Consider the following 24759-nt stretch of genomic DNA (forward strand, 5'->3'; position numbering starts at 1 on the left):
TCATTGTAAGGTATGTTGTAAAGTACTGACAGATGTTACATTGATGGTGACTTTGATGACATCCTTGTCAATGGGAAGAGAGAAAGAAAGCAGTTGAGAAAATCAAAGGTATCCTTCATGTAAGATGGAAGGGAATTTACAAGAAGCTGAAGGTAGTGGTTGACGAACGATGAAATTCAGTTTTTAGGTGAATTTAAGAGAGACATTTGGGCAGCCAGGATTGTTAGCCTCCTGTGTCCTGGGTAGAATATTGGAGTTTGCGAATGGGGTGAAGTTAATAATGAAATGTCAGTGCTGGAAAGGCCTTCTCCAGGTGATTTATTTTTTTTAAAGATAGGATGTTTTGGTGAAATGGAGGTTTGAGGTCATATGTAGTTGTTGCATGTGAAGGGATGTCAGCAAGTTGTCTTTGGACTTTGTTCAAGGATATCCTGACCACCTTCTACAAAAAATTCCTTTGCGAATTCCAAAAACCATTATATTTTTTTGTTCTTGACCTTTTGTTTTTATTTTTATAAATATGAAATCTTGAGATTTAGGCCCGTATCTATACAGGCTACCTCTACTGTTATTCTAATAAAAAAATAATGAAGTCAACATTTTATTTTATTTTAAAGAAATATAACCACATACAGCATATGCCATTTTATAGTGGCCAGGTAACAATACATAAATTAGAGGACGAAGACGCAATATAACATGTAGAAAACAATATTTATATTTACAAAAACAAAAGGACAACAAGAAACTGCAGTGACAGACTACTTCGGTGACAGATAGGATAGGGAGAGGCTTATGAAGGATTTCAATGGAAGTGCAAAGGGGTCGATGTGTGGAGGGAGTGAGTTCAACACAGAAGTAATGCGGTAGAAAAACGAACGTTTAGTGAGTGAAAGTCTAGGAATGGGCATGTGGATTAGGGGATGAGAACGGGTAGGGCGGGGTGGAACTTTAAAATTGATAAAAGAGAGCAATGCTGGGCAGTCGATGGTGGAATTGAGAATCTTATAAATAAGTTTTAAATCAGCTGTGAGCCTATGGGTAGTGAGATTAGGGATGAAGAGGGAGGAGAGAATATCATTAGTGGACATGTTGCGTAAATGCGGTATTCTATTTTTTACTATATTGGCAAAGAAATTGCTGACACAGTCCAGGGATGAGAGGTTGGTTTGTGAAGAGATAGACCAAATGGGACAAGAATAGGTAAGAATTGGAAGAATAATAGATGAAAAAAAAGTTCGAAGTGCCTGGGGGTCTTTAATTTCAGTGAAACGGAACAGGAGTCCTAAGAGGGACATTGCTTTAGACTTGATGGATTGTATGTGTGGAGAAAAATTTAATTTATCATCAGTGATAATGCCTAGGTCCTTAGATGTTGATACACGTTTCAGCGAGTGATTAAAAATACTGTAGTCAAATTGATGAGTTATCTTCGTTAGGGAAATGGACATCACACTACATTTATCTGGGTTTAATGCAAGATTCCAGACATTACACCAATTCGATGTCTGACGTAAGGCATCTTGTAGGTCTTGGCAATCAGATGGTTTTTGAATTTCCTTGAACAATTTACAATCGTCAGCATAAAGGAGAGTTTGAGCTTGGGAAGAAGGTAGCAAAGAGGCAAGATCATCAATATACAAGTTAAACAGATAAGGACCAAGGACACTCCCCTGAGGAACCCCAGATGTCAGAGGAGACCAAGGAGAAGATGAGCCAGAAAGAATAACCCTTTGAGTTCGATTGTTGAGGAAGCTAGTTAGGAGACTTTTGAAATTACCAGAAATGTTAAATCGTTCACCTAATTTGTGGAGGAGGAGGCTATGATTGATAGAGTCAAAAGCTTTGGAAAAATCCAGGAAAATGGTGTCTAACTGTGATTTATTATTAATGGAGTTAATGGCATTATGCTGAAAGACGGATAAGTTGGTCATGCATGAGCGACCCGGAAGAAAACCATGTTGATTATCAGAGAGATGAGGGGAGGTGAAGTAGTATAGTCGATTTAAGATTATTCTTTCACAAACAGAAGAGAGAACTGGAAGTAAGGAGATGGGTCTATAGTTTGATGCAACATTTTTTGGCCCGGACATGCACACATGCACAGTTTAAGAAAGTTTTGTTTAAACTTACTGTCCACCTATACCAGACAATGTCATCATATGAAATAAAAAGTTACAATTGTGGTTCTGCAATGTTCAGCATTGTGGGCGGCCCCACAAGGCCGCTCCCTGCACCTCCCATAAGTATCCGCCACTGCATATGTACGAAATATATGAGCAAATGTTCCAGAAATTTATTTTCCATTTTCTAGGCCTCAATGTAACTTTTTAGTTTATGTGTAACCTAGTAGACACAAATAGCCACATTCTCCACCCAAACCCATGGGATGCAAGTTAAAATCAACAGCCCACATACTATCTCCAACTGCATTCAAACCTTTTGTTCCTCATCCATTTCCCTTTTCCTTACCCTCAACATGAATCTGCACCTGGGCTCTACATGATCCAGGAATATACAGTGTACTCTCGTTATTACGTAGTTCACGGGGCCGATAACACCGGAGGTTCGTAATAACGAAGGTCGTATGAATGTTTCTTTTAGAAATCGTCGGAAAAAACCATATGTGATAAACGTGATTAAATTACACGGAAATATATATAAACAGGAAAATTCGTTTCAGTTTCGGCATGCGGCATGACGTAATCGAGGGTTGATATCTTCCTGAGGACAGTAAGTCCGATTTACGAACTAGATGCGTTCCAAGACCTTGTTCCTAAGTTGATAAACCTACGGTCCGGCCTCCGAGAGTTGTCCGATGACAGGCAGAATGGTCTAGGTCGGGGCAGTGTTGCCAGGTAAGAAAGGGCTCCGTGAAGAAAGGAGACGCGTGTGAAGGACCCAGTGGAAGAATCACTTGTTTTAGGGATTCGAAGAAAGAGCATGTTTTAGTGGATCAGGCTTATTTCGCTGCTCTTTATGCATTTGACAACTTTGTAGGACTGGGCAATGGTGTGAGGTGCGTTTGGGGGACAGCGATTGGCTGCAAACCGTGCTGGCGCAGGGTTATCTGCACCTCCTATTGTGCCGTCATTGGACAACTCTCGCTGGTCGGACTGTATGCAAGGCATCGAGGAGTACGGTTATCCTGCGAAATGCAACACTTCAGAACAATTGTGCACTAACTCACGATTGTGGCGAACTGATCTAGCTGGGCGTGCAACTCAGCCGGAACCAAAAAAAAAATCGCTCTCCACGGCTAGGAACAACGGGCGAAACGCTGAACAGTTCCTAACTTCACACCGGATTCAATGATGCTTTGTTCAGATTATGCCCAGAGTACGATTTCCTCTACGCCACACCGCGTAACAACGGCCAAATCAAAAGGTGCCAAATTCGAAATATTTGAATGCTGGCATCTCTGAAAGTTCGTAAATCGAATGTGCGTAGGAAGAGAACTAACTGTACATCAAATTTACGGGCTGTAATGAGTCTGTCAACAAGATTCCCCAGGAATGAAGCTTATTATATAACGTTGCGTGTATGGTGAAGAAAGAACCATAAATAACGCTCTTGGTCACAGTACACAAGGAGAATGTGGCGTGATTATTAAAACTTGGCGTAGTGAATATCCATCTAAATGCCATAGCTTATGCTCAGAACAGAGGTTCGTAATTTCGTAATAACGTTTCTTTTCCTATAGCTTGGATAGGCCTTTATGTCGGGACCAACGATTTGCTTCGTAAAAACGATAACTTCTTAATAACGTTGTTTGTATTAACGAGAGTCTACTGTATTCACTATCTGTATTGTGCAAAACTATCATGCCTTTTTGAGTTGGACAAAATTTTGTACCTTCCCATTTCATAGCATTTTGGCTGCGTGGATTTTTGGATTTGTATAATTTTGGTTTCAGACCTTAAAGTGAATGACATCCAAAGCTTTAGGAAGTAGTACCTAGCATTGTTTTTTTATCAGATTGCATCCTTGAGTAACAGACAGAATTCATTAAAAAAAGACTTCAAATGCCATCTCTTAAGGTCAGTAAAATGTTTTATAATTTCCATTGATAATAATTTTCGTAATAATAATTTCTTTGAAATAATTGCTGTTTCAGGATTTTCCCTTTTTGGGAATGAGTTTTTTTTAACTGCCTATTAAAAATAAAGTAGAAAGAATATCTATTGGCCCGAATGAAGAAATACGGAAGATTGACTTTAATTCACTATAAACATAGTAATCCTTACTCACCACTATGCATAATACATGTCTCTTAGTCATACCAACAGATGCCTCTCGAAATTTTAAAGTCCTTGTTTCTGGAATTATATTCCAAATACGTAAATTCCCATTTCCACCAGTCAAGAAGAACCTTGAATGCAAGCTGGGAGTACATATAGTGGTTACTTCACCTGATGAGGGACCCACTGCAGGACTGCCTTTAATTGCATGGGAGAAAATAGTGTCAGCATGCTTTCAGTTTTTCTTCCGAGTGGATTTTAAAAATCAATACGGTTTTTATAAATCCTTAAAAATAAATGAAGATACTCTTTCACTCAAAGACTAATACAACATTTGTTAGTTTTAAAAGTATACATATTGTGATACCTCCTCTGCAATAGTGCTCCACTATCGCCCACCGAATGATATCGCTCATTTAGGAGCCCAACAATATGAATGCACTCCGCTGGTAGTATCCAGAGTTTAAACGGTCACCTCCAAAGCTTGGAGAATGGGAGGTGCGAGTTTATGCTCCAGATACTGCCAGCTGAGTGCATTCGTATTGTTGGGCTACTAGATGAGCGGATTTGATTCGGTGGGTGATAGTTGAGCGCTTGTACAGTGGAGGTATCGATTTAATATTTTAATAAAAAATACCTCATGCTGTGATATTAAAGATGAAATATTAAAATAAATTAAAGGTAACTTTGATTTTACGCAGAGTAATGTAACATAATAAAGGGCATATCTAGTATCTAAACTAGTGGGGGGGAAAGCTTGGTTGTTCAAGTTGTATGTAAGATTTAAGCATTGAAAAGGTGAATGAAATCAACATTTTAAGGAAACTGTAGCAGCTCTTTATTAGTTTTTAGAATTATTTGCTGCTCCCTACTGCCCCTCGCTGGGTACGCCCATGGTCTTGACTTTATATAGGATCACCTAACAGCTGTTTGGACCCCTCCAACATTGTAAGAACACATTTATCAATGAAAGTGGTTAATCATTCTTCAATGTATGTAATTATTGTTATGCGTAGTTTCAGCCCAGAGTTGGGAATTGATTATTGAAATATCTATACAATTATTGTTTTGTTTTAGATATAACCAGAGGAGAACATTTTCACATTTTCTAATGGTCCAGGTCCATTACTGACCCTTCCCCTCACACCATGGTTCTTGGTCTCATCACCCTTTGGCCGGCCAAGTGTTATATTTGTGACTGAATAAGGTTGTGAAATGGAAAAGAGTTGCTGTTGAGGTTCAATGCACTATGGTTGTGAGGCATGGGAGGGGCCCTTTGCCCCTTCCCAGCATGTTACCAAGACACACTAGACTGAAGATAGCATCTGGTTGCATCATAGGTTGTGTGTTAATAAATCTTTTCCATACTGCTAAAAAGGAATCATATGCATGAAATTGCAGTTATTTGAGATTACATGAAAAACTCTAAATTACTTGATATGCAACCATGGACGGACTACATAGGTAATTAAAAACAACTGAGCCCTAAAATTAAAAAAAATATATATATTTGTCACATTATTTGTAAGAGATATAATCAGAGTGCTTAATATTTCACTGTAGAAATTAACTTTTCATGACAGATATCAACTTACCACAGATAGCTTCCATATTTTTTAGATCCCACACAATTACATTTGAATCATCTCTTCCACCCAGTGAGAATACAAGTCTTTCGTCAGATGAGAAGGCCACTGCAACAACTTTCATCTTATGAATTTCATATTTTTGAAATGTTTTTTTTTCTTCCAAATCCCAAATAGTTACTGGGGCCTACAATAAGATTTTTTAAATGTACAACATGTTTTAGACCCTTTGCTGAAGAGGGAATTAGTGAACTCCAGAAACAAGTTTTGCCTTTTCTTTACTACAGTCCAGAAGCTTTTTGTTGTTTTCATTCGGTCTACTGTAATCTTATACACAACTTTGATGAACTAAGAGAAAAATTCCCATTTTCCACTTTTTAGTCCATGCTAACAGAGCTATGTATGTATTTAGATTTGGTCTACATGACAGGACTTATAGTATTGTACCTAACCCCAGTGCATATTCCCAGAATTTCTTACACATGTGCATACAGGGGTATCTATATTTACGTATAATACGACTGAAATAGATTTTACTCATACTTATGGTTTATCCATTTGTTTTTTAGTATGACTTGTAATTTAGAAAAAACATACAAATTTCCTGGGCTTTGTATTTTTTTTTTTATACAATTGTTAGTTAACTAATATATATTTGTTGAAATATGATTTTGAAGGCAAATAAGAAAGTTTCTGCATTCAATTAAATTTCTGATTCACTCATGATGATTTTAGGAGTTAAATCATACAGATAATTATTTAATGAATTGGAATCCCTGAACATGAGAACTATGAAAATTTTATAATGATAAAATATACAAGGAAATTTTTTTTCTGATGCTGAAATTGCTCGCCCTGTTAACAAGGAGCAACTGGTGAATGAAAGATGAAATCCTAACTGTAATGGCATGCTAAGAATTTTTTAAAATTATTTACTATAGTATATAATCTTTATAATTGCTATAATAATAATGGACATACCTGGGAATTAAAATGCATAAAGAGGAAAAATAGTGCTATTGTAAGAAACTGCAATATTTATTATTATTTATGCTACTATAATATACATATAATTATCTACTAAGGTTAACATACTTTGGGGAAAACCCATAAATTATAAATTATAATGTGACAATGGGGATGAATTTCAAGTTGTGCTAGTTCCTGGAATGCAAGATATAACACTTGCAAGAGGCAGATACATCAAGGCAGAGGAGTGGTGGAAGACACTAGTCTCTCTTAAAGCATTTTAAGCTCTTATAAGAGCTTAAAATGCTTTAATAATGCTAAAATGTAAACTGCAATGACCTGGAAGTACAAAGTAAAATATTTTTCAGGGCATTAAAGTTTTTTCCGTAGTCTGCATTTAATTTTCCTAAGTACTCAGGTGTACATGCAATGGCAACAACACTGTTTGTAATAAAAAGAAATCAAGGGTGAACCGGAGTTGGAACCCCTTATTTGCCAATTGGTGCCGCGCATTATGGTTACTTCATTTTTTTCAACAAATCCCGGATTTATTATCAAAGAGACCCATTCATAAAACGTTTGAGCATGATTTCAATGGAATCTGTGGATTATAAGAAGAATTTGGATGAATTTTTTGAAAGAGGTGAAATGTTCTTGCGGATTTCGCATTGTTGCCTGTATACAGTCAAAAGTATGTGTTAGATTGGTGTGTGAAAGCATATTTTTCAAAAAGTCTATCATGCGCCAACCAGGCCTGGATAATGAAGATATAGAAGCCAGAGATAATGAAGCAGTTGTACAGTGTTGTTACAGTGTTACACTTCTGAGCGTATTGAAAGTCCGAAATGCAGTGCAGCAACTAGTGTTACACCCGTTGCTCTCAATGGTGGTAAGTTCACTTCCATAAAATGAAAAAGGTGATGAGAAGTTTTTAACTTGCTATTTTGTTTTCGACTCAGGGTTTAGTTGTGCCAAGGGCCTGAGCTTATTTTAAATTAATGTAATCCTGGATAATCTCATAGTTTAGCTCATGTACTAGTGGTTTACCTTAGTTCTTTCTAAGGGGATTGATTTAACAAATTTTATTGTGTATTTTCAAATGCTTCATTCAGGGTGTCATTTTCTTGAAAACCTGGAGGTTTAGGGAAATTTATTGTGCATGAGAATCTTGGAATGTCTGAGGGAGAGGGAAAGGTCTGGAAAATATTTTTTTGTTGCACAAGTTAAATGATCCCTACAAACACAGAAAGGATTAAATCTGTATTAAACACGAATTTTGAAATCCACGAAATCTCAATAATATCTAGATTTAATCTGTTGCAAAGGTGTTGCTATGTCCTTTTTTTCTCATATTATATCTAGATTTAATACATGAAATGTCTTGCCCCACAATACAGATTTTTCAGGGATTAAATACAGATTTCAGTATCTAGATTTTCCAGGGATACATCATAGTACTGCTTTTCATTTGAACTTTTATCAAGAAACCTTTGCGTTACAATTAATGAAATATATTGAGGAAGCTTCCCTGAAGGGAAAACCCTCTGACCACCACAATAAGATCTCTACCTATTCACCCCTTAGCTCCAACAAGAATTATATCATCAAGCAATTGCCAATTAACCAATAAGCAAAATCTTTAAAAATTAACTAACCACTATGCAATAATAAACTGACTTGAAGGAAAAAGATTGTTTATTTGGATTGAGAAAAAATGACTCATAATAATTGATATTTTATTAAAAAGGTACAAATATCTATTTATATCACAGCCGGGTCAGGAACTCCATATCTGCATGGGCAGATATGGAGTTCCTGACCCATTCGCGATCCCGAGAGCTCTTTACCACACTTTCACAGTTCATCACTAATGTTTCGGCCATTTTGCAAAATCACGTCACCGACGCTAGCACCGCTAGTGGCGCAGAAACTTCGGAAACAGATTTAATCCGTATTTAAAAAGGATTTGGAAATCTAGATTTGATGTACATATTATGAAATCTCCCTAAAATACAGATTTGATCCTTTTTGTGCTTGTAGGGATGCTATTTCCTCATAATCATAAGTGTATGTGTGAGTGTCTCATTCTCAACAAGTCATAAATATAGCCATTCAAAATAATTTTTCTCATTTTTGCATTAGGTTACATATTTAGCAGGACTAAAAATTTGCTTATTATCTAAAGTGATGAAATTCCACAAATTTCATGCTATCAGAATGTCTTGAAAATTCTGGAAGAAATTTTGAAAAGTCAGGGCATTGCAACTAAATGTGAAAGTGGTCACTATGTCCCTCTCTTCACATGTTTAAGACAGGTAGTTTACCTCAGAGATTGATTGAAACTAGAATTAACTATGAAAGTGGCTGTGGAAGGGCTGGAGTAAAGAAATACCAGCAGTATTTAAGATGATACCTGATAGCTGTGTTAAAGGGAATGCGATTGAAGGGAGCTTGGCCAACTACTGTTTACACACACTATTTGTAATAATTTGGGTTAAGAGATAAGATATATTTACAAATTTGACTTAAACCAATAGGATGGAGAAGGTTTGCTCCTAGATTCCACTAAAACTCAGACCTTAGTAGACTTTCAGGTAAAGAGTAGTACCCAAACGACATTCTCGTCATTTAAATTAGGTGATATAAACTTACTTTGTGGTCAGCTTATATCATCTAATAATGGTCACATCTATAGTGCTCGTTAAAAATGCTCAATGGGATAGTAATGTGTATGCATTTTTCCCAGTAGCATAGGAATAGTTGGGTTGGTAATCAAAGATTGGGAAAATTGATCTGAGGACACAGGTATGGTTATAACAAGTGTCAAGTAAGGAGGAGGGTAACAGTGGTTTTCCAAGTTCCAATGCATTGCATTAATTCATGTTGAGCGTAAATTCTTGCTAGAGTGGATCATTGTTTAATTGTACATGTATCATATTGTAGTTTCACTGGACATGGATATTGGAGGTGGAAAATGTGGCAGTTGACTTCAATGGGGAAGCAGGGGTCATTGATGATAAGGAATATGCAGGAAGTGAAGAAGCTGGTGGTCTGCTGCAAACTGCTGGAGGAATGGAGGAACCAATTTGGGCTGAGACCAATGGGAAGGTATTGGTCTTAATTGTTTTGTTTACCCAGTCTAATTCAGTGCTTGAAGTGTGTGCTAAATCCAATTCTCTCTCATAGTTTATTGTTCTCACATGTTGCAAGTTTTGAGTATTGGTTGCTGTCATGTTCATATTCAGTATGGTATTATTATTGTTTCTAAATGTGGCAACATGCAGAAGTAATATTCTTGTGCACTCAGAAAATTTTCAATGTATGGAAGAATGAACTTTTATATGTATTCAATTTCGTAAGAGCTATTTGTTAATTTTATTTTTAGTATCAGGTTCATTGGGGATGGGGACAATGGGTCCCAAAAAGTGCAAGTAATGCGGTGCTTGCGTAGATCAAATTGAAGAGGATAGCCGGGGATGCAACCAGGGTACTTCTAAGAAGAGAGGCAGAGAAGTATAATTATACTGGATACAGGTCTGCTAATGCAGACGCAAGAAACCCACCAAAGAAGCCTTTTCCTGATTGTGTGAAGAAGGCTGTTGAAGGTGAGGCTTTCAGGAAGATGTATTGTAGGGATTAGTATGCCGCTATTGATGTTGATTAGAATTTTAAACCATTTTGTTTTTGTTTAAACTGAACTATTTTCTTTACAGCTGTCATGCTGAAATGGTGTGAAATTACTCAGCAGCCTGAGAATGTTATCAGAGACATACGAATGTGTCCTGCGAGTCAGGGCTATAAAGCAGCAATGACCCAAGTGGGTATCACAATGGCGAAATCAAAAATTCCTGGTTTTGCTGAGAAAAAGAAGCAGGAGAGGATGAGGAGGCTAGAGAAGGCTACTAATAAATAAGTTTGAATTTGTCCAGTGACAAATTTCTATTGAATAAATTATTAAATATTTTTAGTGGTTGATTTTAATTTTTTCGAGGAAGATCTCCACATTTTTCCTATTCCCTATGGGGAATGATTCCCTGCAGGGAAAATCCCCATTGCCAATTCCCTGTAGGGATTTACAATAGGGAGGGTCCAACTACAGTCGTGCCGGAATCAATACTGACCGGTTTACACTGCTACATGTGGTAAAGTATACTTGAAATTCTTTGCGCATTGGTCAGTTATTGACATTCTTAGAAGGAAGCTTGTGAACCCATGAAGACAAATTCTTCATCACAAAACTGATAATTGCAAAACCATGGCTTTATTGTGATAATTACCTTGAAACCCATTTGTGTGGTTTCGCCTGTGGCAATATATTTTCCAGAGCAAGAGATGGTGATTGCAGACACATTATTACTGTGACTCCCTTGAAATACTTGTTTCTTGGTTTCCCAATTTTGCACTATTACCTTGGTCCCCATTGGATATATTATATGTTTCTTATCTGGATGTGAAATTAGACCATGCCTGGTCCCACCTGAGAATATTAGAGAATTTAGTTCGCAAGGGTGTTCTCAATAAATTAATGCGTTGAAATTTCTTAAATAGCCAAATAACAACGTCTTACCTTCAAAGCCAATTACTGAAATCAGGGCCAAATCTTCAACCTCCTTGATATTTTCTTCTTCGGCAGTTTTATCCATTCTCACGGAGAGTTACTAAACTGCCAATGATAAATGAAATAATAAACACCTGTTCCTTTAGATCCGTAATATAGGCAAAAGTAAAAGGTGGGTCAATGCAAGTTGTGGTTGCTATGGATACCTTATGATGTGATGAAAAGATTGAACCCTCACAGAATATCGCAGAAAGTGTCAGATATATTGAAAAAGTTATATTCGTGTGACTTCATTCCTTTAAGAACGAAATGTGTCAGTAATTGATCAGCACCAAAACATCGGAGACATGTCCGTCGTAATTTTGAGCTCGAATGTACGCGGTCACTTTCCCTACGATGGCAACGCCGCAACGCAGCAATTTTAGGTACCCTTTTGTTTTTGGCGGTTAAATTGCGGGCACGGTTTTCTTGATTTCGACTTCATGATTATTTACTGTTACGAATGACAGATTGTGTTTACGCACAACGAGCCTTAAAAACAACTCTCTTGCAATATCGCCAGTCTTAAGCAGTTTGAGCTTTTTCGTGTGTGTTAAATTTAACTTCGCCACTCCGGGAAATAATGGAAAAAATCGACTCAGAATTTCGTTTTCATTCTTTTGAGTGTAGGTTGGAAACTTTCAAGAACTGGCCATTTACTGAAAATTGCGCTTGCACTCCAAAAAAGGTAATCATTTTGCCCTCACGCTTATTAATACCACAGTGTTATACCCCCTGACATATTTGGATTAGTTTTTGAGGTTGGGTATCTACCTCTTGGAACTAAACGTCCCAATATTATTTTACTAAAAATCATATTTTAATGATGGCCTTAATAATATATCCGCCATTAGTGGTATCATTCATTAGCTGCTGGGAGAAAAAATCGTAATGGGTTTATCGTAATTTCCGTGTATTTATATGTAAATATCCATTAGATTGTAGTATATCCGTTATTGTGATTTGATGAATGTAACGCGTATCCAGAGCTTCCATATTACCATTATGGGTTTTGTTGTGAATTAAGGTTTACAGGCTTAACTTATCAGAAGAGGGTAGTGATGAGATTTTATCAATATACTGATGTTTATTGTTATATGTCTTAATTAGGGCTAATTTTTCTTTCTGCAATGTGCTGCAGAAGGCTCTTTAACAGTGTAGTATCCCTACAAAATTTTGAAAGTCTCTTTAGGGCTACCTTGAGAGTGCCTTTTAGAATTTACATAGTAAAGATAAAGTGAATTTAAAAAGCTCCCCTCCGCGGAAATTTGCCGATATTCGCTCGCATCAGTGGCAGAGATTAACAAGTTGAATGTAGCTAAATTTAAAATGCAAGTACTATGAGGTGATTGGCCTTAGCCATAAAACTAAATAATCTCATAGCTTCGCCGTTGATACCTCTTGTGGAATGATTTTATCTTCTACGAAAATAAATTTATCTCTTAATTACTGTAGCATATAAATGCTTTTTTGCCATAGTATTCACTACTCTTCCGTACAGTGATGTCTAATAATTTGAGAAAAAGATGTTAATTTTTTCTATGTCATTAGCTTGCAGAAGCTGGATTTGTATACTCTGGATCTGACCAGGAGCCAGACTTAGTCATATGTTTTGTATGCCGCAAAGAACTTGATGGGTGGACGCCAGATGATGATCCGTGGTAAGCATGTGATATTTTTTGTTTCTATATACCAGTATTTAGACCGCAAGTATTTATAGTACTGCAGTTAACCCATTACACCTAAGGCACTGCTTTCAAAGAACCATGCATCCATAGCTGCATGTTGCATGGCACTGCGATCACATTTATGTCAAAACAATGTGCAATGGCAGGAACTGGGTACGAAGTCAGGGTGAGGCTTTGGGTGCTTCAGCCCAATATCAAATGGCAAAAGGTGTATTCATAGGTTGAAACACTAGACCCAGACAAACTTTTGGTTATCATTTGGCATGCATGAATATTATTTGAATTATAACAGAGCCACTTTCATTATTCAATCAAGTAAGACTGGAGAAAAAGTACCATTATAACGTTTTGGAGTCGAATGAAATAAAATCTACTTACATTGGGGTACACACTTTCGTCATGAATTTTAAAGATTTGCCTCCTTAAAATAGAACTAGAATGAAATATTCTCACTTACGTTTTGCACTACTAAAATGAGCAACCACAAACCTCACGAGGAAAAGGTCAACAAATGAGCATCATAGTGATTCTGATATTCACAATAAATATATCATTCTTCAATATAATGGAATTTATGCTGCAATTTCAAAAGTTATAGTATTAGTAGCAATAAGCGGCTGTTTAGGGAAATTTTCATTTCTACATTATTCTAATCCCATATCAAGGTGAGGCTAAGACGACCTTGATGTGTTTTTATAATACATACTAATATCATTTTCTTTGCCGACATCCTATGGTGGTATTCAAAGTAGCCTCCAAATCTGAGGTAGTATGGAATAACTGAGGCTTCTTCATCGGTTCCATTAATGGTGTACATTGTTTGGAGGGAAATATGATTTTATATTGATAAACTCTCTATTTTCCTGTAAAAGTAAACAACTTTCAATGAAGTAGATGGTTTCTGGCGATCCTTTGTGGAATTTGCTCCTTTTGAATGAAAAATTAAACTTTGTTTTTCCACAGAATATTTTTATCAGTGTACCACCAAGTGTGATGTACACTTGTTTATATAAAACTAGCTGACCCGGCGAACTTCGTACCGCCTAACATTCAATGAACTTATAGTTTAGTTGCACCATTTATCAATAAAGAGCGGCTGTATCGTTTTAATCATATTGGATTTATTATAAATTAAATGAGAAAATATTGATGAAATAAAAATTATACGCATTCAGTTGCTGGCTATTTGTGTTATTAACTGTAAAAAATTGTTTTTAGGTATAAGTCCGTAGCGTAAACTTGGCTCGTTCACGGGGCAGGTTAACGCAATGCTAGACCGACGCATGACTGATGCTCAAAATAGTGTAAGAAAAGCCCCTATGAAGCAGCATTCGTATCAAATGACTTTAGGCGCGCCAGTTATAGTACCTCTGTTTGGAAAAAATGCACTGCGTAAACGTGTTGCATGCGTAAATGCACCACGGTGTGCCCTACACATTCGAGTTTAATGTCTTGCGTCAAGCGCCTTCTGATTAACAACAGTTTTTGTTTTGTTATCAGGCACAAAATAAAGCGAATGAAGCTAAATAAAAATAGCGAAGCGAAGCAGGGACGCAGCGAGGGGGTTTTTGAGGGTTAAAACCCCCCCAAAAGCTCAGAGAATCTTTTTATAAAACATTTGGTTATTAATATTAGGGGGACGGATGAGTCACAAAATATTTAACTGTTCGCACAGCCGCAAAACCTACCATTTTGAACCTTATATCCTAAAAAATGTCTGGGGAGGGCCCCCACACCTCTCGCTTACCTTGGCGAGTTTTCTATACCCTACAACCCGCCAGTATTAGCTGCGCCTATCCTTAATTCCTAGCTGCGCCCTTGAAGCGAAGGAAGAAATACTGCGGATGGTTTACCGACTCGTAAACATACCACATATTATTTACCACGAGAAAATCATGGGTTTTCACTGACACATGAGAACAAACATCACAAAAACTGAAAGACTGACCATGCGATTTGTTAATCGTTATCACGATTGCAACACGAATTGGAAATTGAATACCTTTAAGCTCAAAAAGGCATATAAGTTGGGATCATGGAATCTTCGGATTGAGAACTTCCTCATCTTTGAATTTTCCTTTGAGTATAGTGGCGTGAATCACTTTCATTATCAGTTTTTTTTAATGACCAAACTCGTTCCGTTGGATAGTTTTGGCTGGTTAAGGTTTCGAAAGATCATGAACACAGAGCCTACCTTTAGCTGTAAATCGTGCCGTGGTAAGCAAGTAGCATCCAAGGACTTTAAATATTCAGATAGATAGTTGGTGACTTCGTCTTCGTTTATTACAAATTTAAAATATTTGAATTCATGCAGAGTACACGGACATTACTGATAATCAACAATTGCTTGGAGATTTGTTTACACACACGGTAGTTATGTGTTTGTTGACAACTCAATTCGAGCTGAGCTTACCTCTAATTCAATTATTTTAATACTATTTTAATATTACTTTAATATTTTTAACATGTTTGAACATTTAATTTTTTTAATATTGTTAAAAAGATCAGTCAATACATTAGTAAAAACGAAAAAAAAATCTTATTTTTTTGACCGTCTTAACAATCAACTCCTAAAAACATATCTCTAAGATAAAGTTGAATTTTTTTTTAAAAGTTTTCCTATTTTTTAATGTCCTATATGTTATCCGGGGCTGAGACGAATCCAAAGAGCCTAATGTCACTAAAATCAGTTCAGCCGTTCTCGAGTTATAAGTGTTCTAACTAACACGATTTTCGGCTTTCTTTTATATATATAGATTGTAAATACACTTCAGTGGCATCACCCCAATGACGTGCAATCAACTTGGTATCAGTGGTAATATTCACAGGGGCAATCTGACTCTCTATTTTCCGATATATGTAGCTACATTTCATGTCTGCCAGTTGTGAATGATGAAGGTAATGTACAATATAAAGGAAACTAAGTATATAGCTGACTTATCAAAGTGTGTGGTTTTCCGATGTGGGCAAATTGACAAAATATCAGCATAGGCAATCCGTATCCCTCTCAAGCACCCCTGAAGCAAATTTCTGGCTAGGTGCCTGGTAGAAACCATGCCCTAGAGACCATGCTGGGGATGCCAAATTAAATTTTAAAAAATAATTTAAAAAAGTGATCTTTTCAAACCATGCCCCAGAGACCATGCTAGGGATGCCAAATTTTTCTAGCATAAAATGAATGGATAAGAGGAAAAAATATATCTGCAAAATTTGTGCTGCCACTGTTACTCAGGGGCAGGGGGGCAGCTAAGAATTAAGTCTAGGGGGGGTTTTAGGCGCAACTAATATGCATGGGTGTGGGGGTATCGCATGCCCACCAGGGTAAGCAGTAGTTGCGGGGGGCCCTCCTCCAGAAAATTCTTAAGAATAATGATTGAAAATGGCGAGTTTTACAGCTTTCTGAGGGATATTTGATTCATCCTAACACTATTCTGTAAGTAATACTGATCCAAATAAGTAAATTGGATTAAACTTAAAAATTTCTCTGAGCTCTGGGGGGGGTTTTATCACCCAATACCCACCCCCCTCGCTGCACTACTGCTCAGAAGAAAGGTAGGTTTCATTGATGGCAGGTTGTTATTCTTTGGTTGATGAGGGAGGGAAATGCAAGTCAAACCATCTCCATTTTTTGTAGTCTAAAAACCTGACAGATCAGCAGATGTCCCTCTACCTAAGTGTCTCTCATGATGGCCCCAACTCTATGGAATGGATTGTGGATTTGATGGCATATTGTGCATATTGGAAGTGATCCTTTGAATTCTACTCTACATTCCTTAATGTAATGACAACAGCATACAGATTTCCCTCTGAATACCCTACGATATACCAAACAAAGCATCTTCAAGGAAAAGAAGACAGTTGACTTGCAGGTTCTATTGGTAATGCATTTGAATACTGTTGAGTTTGAGGACATTTTATCTTTATTAGGAGAACTGACAAGCTTATTGCCACAACAATTGTGTGGAATTTATTTGCATTGAAAAGGATATCAGTCCTTTCTTTGAAATGCATTTGACTCCATTAGTACTAGACTTAATTGACGCAGGGTTGGCAGCAGCAGAAAAATTTGGCAAAATGACTCAAAATAGAGGTATGTGTACTACTGGTAGAAACTGGTTAGAAAAATTATGGAAGAGTAGAGAGACTACTATCAGAGCAGAAATTATGAGCCCTCGACTTTGTGCAAAATGCCTAAATCATGCAAGGGGACACAGAAAAACTAACTGCATTAACACTTTTCCTGCTTAATTCTGTATTGTTTTCAGCTTAATCTTTACTTCATAATCATATCTGATGAGTTTGAGGTGATTGAAACAAACAATGAAAAACAGAGGACTTACTTACCTTGTTTTTCTTCCTGTCAACATTACATCAATATATTAACATTCTTCGTTTTATTCCTTAAAAGTATTTCTTAGGGCTTGTGATACCATAAAATAACACATTTATAGCTAAAAATTTCTACTCCCACTACCCCCCACTCCTACTTCAAAGAATCAGTTTTCAAAACACTGAATTGATGTCTCATAAGTTTTTTTTATTTCGATGTTCTTTTGTAATAGAAAAAATCTATCAGGTTATCCAACACACCTCTGCTGATATCTTATCACTGAACTTGGTCGCATCCCTACACCTCATCCCTTAGTTGCATCCAGACTGTCAAGGCCATGTAGCTCACTTGGTCACTATGTATAAGCAATGCAATGCATTTGCACTGACATGGCTTTCGATTAAATCTGATGGCACCATTATTTTACGTGATAGATAATCACAGCATATCATTTCCGCTGAGATAACGCATTACACCCAGTTTCAGCCATTAGAAAATTCATAATATAAATGAAGGCCTTGTGAAATGAAACATGTAGGGTTGAAAAATGAACAAATTTCCAGATCATAGAGAAAAATTCCCTGGTTTTTCAATGTTTACAGGTCTGTAACAACCCTGTAATTGTGTATGCATAGTATGTAAATGCACAGGGATTTTCTTCATCCTTTATGGGTAGTTTTAGACAGTAACAATTTTTTTATGGATAGGATATGATGATAATTCATTGTAATGGTTCAATTAGTTTTTTTTTATCAACTACCATTGAAAAATAATATTAATTCAGGGTGTTCAGCAACCAGGAAAATCAGGAGTTGTGGGGGAATTTTTATTCCCAAGAATTGTACATGAATTATTCATGCATTTTTGCTACAACCTGAAATTTCAAAATATTTTATTGAAAATTCTTTTCAGATAAAATTTTTCCTGTTCAACACCCATTTTGTGGCATGTGTTTGTCATCATTTTATGTGCAGTAGCTTCGTAGAATTCGTACAGTTGCATCAAAACATGGAATGTCAGCCAAGACAACAGAACCGAAATGCATGTAGGGTTGAAAAATAAACAAATTTCCAGATCATAGAGAAAAATTCCCTGATTTTTCAATGTTTACTGGCAGACACTCTTCAAAACATGAATAACAGAATGCCAGCTGACGTCAACATCTACTTGTGAGGTTGATGCAGCTTCTGGGCTTGCATTGCATTAATTTAAATTTTAAATACAATGTGTGTTAATTAACCTATTCCTTTTCCTTGTAAATACATTAATGTAATATTTGTTAAAAGTACTTATTGAAGTAATTTTGGGTGTTTTAAAATTCTAATCTATTGCTGTAATCACATATGATAAACCTGGAATTTTGTCGAATATCCCTGGAAAACCGGGAATTATGCATGAATTTTTCTGCTTTGATTGGCTGTACACCCTGTAATTATTTATTAAGATATTGAGCATTTTTTTACTTGAAACAAGTAAATCTTAAATGCAATATTATTTTCAGGCAAGAACATGTAAGCCACTCAGGAAAGTGCCCTTTTATCAAGGACAAGAATCCTGAGAGCTTGACGTGTGCAGGTTTTTTATTACTAGAAAAGACCAGGGTATCAAACATTGTTGTAAGTAATTTACTCTTTGTCAACCATTGGATTTGAATGAAAGGCAGTGTTTTACTTCCATGGTTTTCTTTATTTCAGACCCGTTATACACAGGAAAGTAATTCATTATGGAACAAAGGTGTATCGTCTCTTGAAGAACTTATGGGTAGTAAGGGGAAGTATAAAATTTGACCATGTCTTCTGGAAAGTCCATTTCATCATATTTTAATCTTCTCCACTGTTCTCAATGCTACCATATTCCAATGGTGTTTTATCACTGCTGAGACCTGCAGTTTTTAGAAACCAAGAATCTATAATTAATATACTCACAATAATCAAATGTTTAGATTGTGAATTTTAATGTGTTTTCTCCTACAGGAGAAATAAATTTTTTTATTTATATTATCCTATTTTACTCTTTTCTTTCTATTTTTCTAAGTGCTTTATGGCGTGAGTTAAGTGAATGGCAAAGGGATGTTTAATGTAATAAAAATATGAGCAGCATCAATTTTGATTATCTTTGATATTTCATCAGATTTAGGTATTGTCTTCGACATCGAAATTACATAATCAAATTATTTGTATGAATGCTGTTTTTTCAACCTCTGATGGGTCAGAAATATAAAATGTATAGAATGGTTTAAAAAATTTAAAGTTAGAAATAGCGCTCAATTGTGGTTTCTTCAATGTATGTAATCACCTTGATGATTGTAACATTGGCCATACCTAGAATGAGCTTAACAATCCTTCCTTCGTAAAATATTGCCATCAAGGTTATAAATGAGTTTTAATTTTGTCTTAAAGTTCATCATCAATTACAAAATGCTGCTCTACTGGCCGCATCTTTAGTTAAGCAAAAATATGGAAGTGAATAGGTGCTAGGTCAGGATTGCATTGGAGGTGATCAAAAGTATCCCATTGAATTTGCTCAAGAAGCCTTTCCCCTGCACCAGTGCTATAAATATGGGTTTTTTCATGGATCATAAAAATTCCAAAGTCACTGTGTTCTTATGTTTTGAAAGGCTGTGCCCAATCAATATGTTTCACACTAAGCAGCTGCGTACCATCATCCCAAGTTGCATGAAATCTATCTGCATCACACCTCTTTGGACCCAAAACATGTTATAGTGCTCGCAGAGTTTTTGTGTACTAGAGAGGTTCCCTGAGCCCAATTGCCCATGGTAGGGTCACTACGATTGGATACTGGTGACCAATCCCATTAACCGGTTCTTGACTCAGCGCGCATAGCCATAAAATTTAGTGTTGAAGGTTCATCTGGCTTTTCTTGAGTTGCTAAGTAAATTTTTCCACATCTATTGTAGTGATCGTTGCTTAGTTTTGGGTGGGTCTCATTGAATCATGTCTTAACACCAGTCATAGTCGATTTAAAAAATTATTCTTTTTTGCAAAGAATAATTTTTAAGTAAAGTAAAGGAATGTCAAATCAGGAGCAAGTCATCAAATTATGTGATTTTTACTCCGCAGTTTGCAATTGGCAGGAGAATCGATAGAGGCTGCCATGTTTCTGCCACTACTACTCATTTTCAGCTTAGACTGACAACTTATGCTCCAAAATAATTGGTGTGGAGGATGCACAATAGCCCAATGCACTCACTACCCTCCTGTTGCTTGTGAAGTCTTTATGCTAGGTCAGTGGCGTAACTAGGAATATGCTTTGAGGGGGAGGGGTGAGATGGCCAGGGGTGGCACCCCTCATTCCAGGCAATGGGGTCCAAGAAAATTTTTGAAAAATGAAATGCCTGGAGATACATTTTACGTCATTTTGGTTGTTCCTCATCATCGGTTGTTCAAGGTATAGGCAAGATTTAAGCATAGGAAAGGTGGATGAAATCAACATTTTGAGGAAACTTTAACTGCTCTTTTTTAGTTTTTAAAAATATTTGCTTGAAAAAATATTATTTTCCTTAAAGACATTTGCGATTTTTGCTTCCAAGGGGGGCAGCTCCCTCCTGCCCCTCACTGGGTACGCTCATGGTGAGAGAAGTAGCGACCACATGAGTCAAGTGCTCACCTACGTAGACAATTTGCTGCACCAAATGGAGTGGTGGGATTACGATTTCAATGATGTTATTGAAGAAAAAAATCTTCATTCAGTTGAAGAAAGCTATTTATAAATCCTTAAGACAAAGGAAATTAACGACTATGTACAGTAGAACCCCGTATTTGCGTTATCGGAATTTACGTTTTCCCGCAAATTGCAAGTTTTTTTCTGGGTCCCGTCATATTTCCTATCTCTCCAATGTAAATAGAACCCTGTATTTACGCCGTGTTTTTTTCGTTTTCCCGCCATGTGCACCACGACGTGCCGACTAAAAAAACATTATTTGCGTACTAAAACAATTAATCGTGCATATCAGCCCATAAAAACTGTCTTTCGGCTTCCTTTCGCGCATTTTTATTTAAAAATCCAAGAGAGAGAGACGTAATGAGAACTATTTTCGGGAAGAATTTGAATGTGGCGGGACAGAACGCCACTAACGTCGAAAAGTTGAACTACGACATCTCGTTTTCTGTCAGCGGCGAAAAGATTCATGATACGAAAGTAGGTGTTTTGAGCAATCGAGCTATGTAATAATTATAATGCAAGAACTCCTGAAGGAATGTTGACAGTAATCATGTAGTCGATAATTTGATACGCGAGTTTGAAAGGAAACCAGACGTGATGAAACGTGATAAATGCCGTAACTATAAAACTTGACCGACAACTGTGATCATTTGCGCTGACTTCATTCAACAGTTGCGTAGCAATTATGGGTTAATTAAATACTTAAAAAACTTATTTAAACTTGAATTATCCCATTCAAGTAGCAGTGTATCGCAAACTATTGTAAATTTAAAAAATTATGAAGTCGCACGACAGTTTGTACTACGCACTTGATCGCCGAGGAGTCCCCTATGAAAAAATTGTATAAAACTGTTTCAAAATTTTATACAATTTATACAATTACCATGGCAATTGTATAAATTGTATAAAAATTTGAAACAGGTTTATACAATTTTTTCATAGGGGGTAGTTCAGACACTCGTGTGTTGCCAAGTTACCCTCAATTCGTACAGGAAATAGAATTTATCCGGCTTGAAAATGGGAAATTCGAGGTGAAAAACGGACATTTTTAATTGACGAGAAAATGAAATTTTTAGAGCTAGTCGATTCCCACACCGGAACCCGCATCGATTCAAACGCTGGCGAAGCAACTCGAATGTTGGGACTGGCAATCCGATCGGATTCCCAGTCTCAACATTCAATACCGTGGTGAAAAATCGCGATGCCATTGTAAAATATGCAAACCAGTGCGGCCATTTATCAAAAAAGAGAATATATGTGAAGAATTCCAGGTAAGAAGAAATAGAACGAATTCGAAAAGAATAGTTTTTAGGTGCAAGATCATCAAATGTCCCTGCAAATGGTGTTATCTAAAGGCCTGTTTACATAGTACATTAACCCGTACAAGTTAATGTCTAAATTATGAACACGAAAATGCACCGTGTATTCACCCAACTTGTGCGTATGCATGAACAGAAAATAGAACCTGTTCAAATTTGGTTCATGCATTCATAGTCGGATTTAGGATTTAGGGGCAGGGGACGTGCCCCCCCCCCCCCAGATGGTTAAAAAAATAGACAAAATTTGCATACGGTTATCATAGGAGGCTCTATATTGGGGGGGGGGGGCACGTGTCCCCCCAGACACTTAAAAAATATGCAAGATTTTTAATACCGTCTGGTTATCATTGCGTTCCTTTTGTATGATGTGGTATCATTGTGCCCTCCCCCCCCCCCCCCTCTAGAACAAAATCCTGGATATGGCACTGCTTGTGCCCCCCAGAAAGAAATCCCGGATCCGCCTGATGGTCATCATTACGTTTGCTTTGCTTTGTGTATTACTAAAGGAGGCTTAATCATTTAATTCAATAAGAATAACTTTGATATAAAAATAAAGAGAATTGTTTAAAGTCATCGTTATATCTTGCTTTTAATCTCAATTATACAAGATCTTTTGCCTGTCAGGCCCTCTGTGCCCTTCCCAGAAAAAAATCCTGGATCTGCCCCTGCCTACAATCGTATGTGCTAATGTATCGTGTAAACAGGCTCAAAGGCCCTTGAGAAAAAGTATTTCCCCACAAGATTGGGAATCGAAGATTCCATGGCATCTATAATAATGGTTGGTTGGATAGATTCAAAAATAGGTACAGTCTTGTATATAAGATGGTGAGTGGTGAAAGCAAAGATGTTAACAAAGAGACAGCAACTCAGTGGAAAGAATCTGAATATATTAGAGTTCTGGAAGGGTCACAGCCCAAAAGATGTTTTCAATGCAGACAAAACAGGATTATTTTTCAATTTTTGCTGTCAGCAAAAACACTGTGCTTCTGAGGGAAACAATGTTATGGAATAATGCTTAGTGAACAATTAAAAAATTAACATTTCCAAAGCCAGTATATGAATAAAAGTGAAAATTCTCTATTTCCCGCTATTTGCATTTTCCCGCAATTTACACTTTTTTTCTTGGGTCCCTAGAAAAGTGTAAATAAGGGGTTTTACTGTATTTGCAAAAATGAAAATATGTTAATTTTTTGGAAATTACAAAACCTTAAAGAAATGAAAGGGAGTTTGGATTCTCCGTGTTTCCTGATTATTCATGCACCCTCTCCCTATCATTAGCCAGGATAATCAAGAGTTTGCTGTATTTGAGAAATAGTGCTCAGATGATTCCAATAAGTTTTTGCTTATAATTTTCAAAATTTACCTTTAATCGTTGCCATAGAGTTGACGTCATTTTCATTCCATGCTTGTGTTTCCCCAGATACTGTTGCCACAAAGATTATATTAGTCACAATTAAGATAGCAATGGATATAAAAAATACTGTTTTCCATTCCTCCGGTGTATGCTAGAAAGTAAGGAGATGAAATATCAAGATAATTTGGCAATGGAAAGTCATCAGGGTCATTGTCATTCCTTGCTAATCCAAAGCAAATTTATTTAAAAATACTTTTAATCTGTAGTCATTTCTCTTCAGTTTTTATGGGAGAATAAACATGAAATATTCGTTGAATTGCTTCATAAAGACCTTTTTGTGTATTACATTAATATACATATAGGCTTACCACCTCATAACGTCTATGGCAAAATCGTGCTGCTTTTTTTTGTTTGTCTTCCATGCCAATTCATTATCAACAAGTTTTTTTGCCAGTACCTACTGGTGTTAGTGATTTCATCCCTAAAGATGTCAGTTGAAGCGCAAGCTGAACTTTCATGGGGCCTCATTAAAATTAGCTGTGCCTCTTGAAGTCCAAAGAACTGTTATTAGTTATCAATTAATTTAACGCTAAGGAATATAAGTGGTTATGAAAAGGTTTCATTTTTCAAATTCAGGATAAAAGTTACTCATGGAAATATCTCTCATAATGAGTTTTTTTTTTGCAATACGGCACAAAAGAAATTGAAATGCAAATGAACAGCAACTTACGTATATTTAACAGACAGGATGGAAGTTTAGAAAAATGCATTTAAGAACATGAATTGTTTGCCAGTAGAGAAGACCTGTTGTACCTCTTTACCAAACTCTTCATATGTATTAGAATAAAACACCAAAGTGATAGAGTAAAACACTAAAAGATATCATGCACATGAAATCAAGGGAGCGAGGTTGGATGCCTAGGAGTAATTGTAAATTTTTAAGTGCCTGTTTTAAGCATTTGATTGTTAACAAATTTTTTGTGCACCTCCCACT

The 24759-nt window shown here is 36.6% G+C and overlaps 4 protein-coding genes across 8 annotated transcripts in view; 2 read left to right on the forward strand and 2 right to left on the reverse strand.

Annotated features, from left to right (window-relative positions):
- LOC124161987 overlaps nt 1–10763 on the forward strand; it is a 12762-nt gene extending 1999 nt beyond the window's left edge. The window contains exons 1-4 of one of the 3 annotated variants that reach the window (XM_046538300.1): nt 6614–7685; nt 9740–9904; nt 10188–10401; nt 10510–10763. In XM_046538300.1, coding sequence (XP_046394256.1) covers nt 7422–7685; nt 9740–9904; nt 10188–10247 — 489 coding nt within the window. In that variant the 5' untranslated portion in view covers nt 6614–7421 and the 3' untranslated portion in view covers nt 10248–10401; nt 10510–10763. Of the gene's footprint in view, nt 1–6613; nt 7686–9739; nt 9905–10181; nt 10402–10509 lie in introns of those variants that run through there. The other 2 variants (XM_046538291.1, XR_006865459.1) reach the window with 2 other exon arrangements.
- The window catches only part of LOC124161918 (cilia- and flagella-associated protein 52), a 21994-nt gene extending 10341 nt beyond the window's left edge, over nt 1–11653 (reverse strand). The window contains exons 1-5 of the mRNA XM_046538176.1: nt 11561–11653; nt 11364–11459; nt 11074–11273; nt 5837–6014; nt 4252–4439 (exon numbers count right to left, since the gene is read on the reverse strand). Coding sequence (XP_046394132.1) covers nt 4252–4439; nt 5837–6014; nt 11074–11273; nt 11364–11439 — 642 coding nt within the window. The 5' untranslated portion in view covers nt 11440–11459; nt 11561–11653. The remainder of the gene's footprint in view (nt 1–4251; nt 4440–5836; nt 6015–11073; nt 11274–11363; nt 11460–11560) is intronic.
- A 145-nt stretch (nt 11654–11798) lies between these two features.
- Nucleotides 11799–19416, forward strand: LOC124162001 (baculoviral IAP repeat-containing protein 5.1). Its single transcript, XM_046538314.1, has 4 exons — nt 11799–12081; nt 12945–13054; nt 18913–19027; nt 19106–19416. The coding sequence occupies exons 1-4, from the start codon at nt 11977–11979 to the stop codon at nt 19196–19198; spliced, it is 423 nt and encodes a 140-aa protein (XP_046394270.1). The 5' UTR covers nt 11799–11976; the 3' UTR covers nt 19199–19416.
- LOC124161956 (sialin-like) overlaps nt 19077–24759 on the reverse strand; it is a 41648-nt gene continuing 35965 nt past the window's right edge. For all 3 annotated transcript variants that reach the window (XM_046538247.1, XM_046538255.1, XM_046538239.1), the window contains 2 exons: nt 23775–23916; nt 19077–19293 (listed from right to left, as the gene is read on the reverse strand). In XM_046538247.1, coding sequence (XP_046394203.1) covers nt 19232–19293; nt 23775–23916 — 204 coding nt within the window. In that variant the 3' untranslated portion in view covers nt 19077–19231. The remainder of the gene's footprint in view (nt 19294–23774; nt 23917–24759) is intronic.

This window comes from Ischnura elegans, chromosome 1, assembly GCF_921293095.1.
Source record: "Ischnura elegans chromosome 1, ioIscEleg1.1, whole genome shotgun sequence".
Lineage (NCBI taxonomy): Eukaryota > Metazoa > Arthropoda > Insecta > Odonata > Coenagrionidae > Ischnura > Ischnura elegans.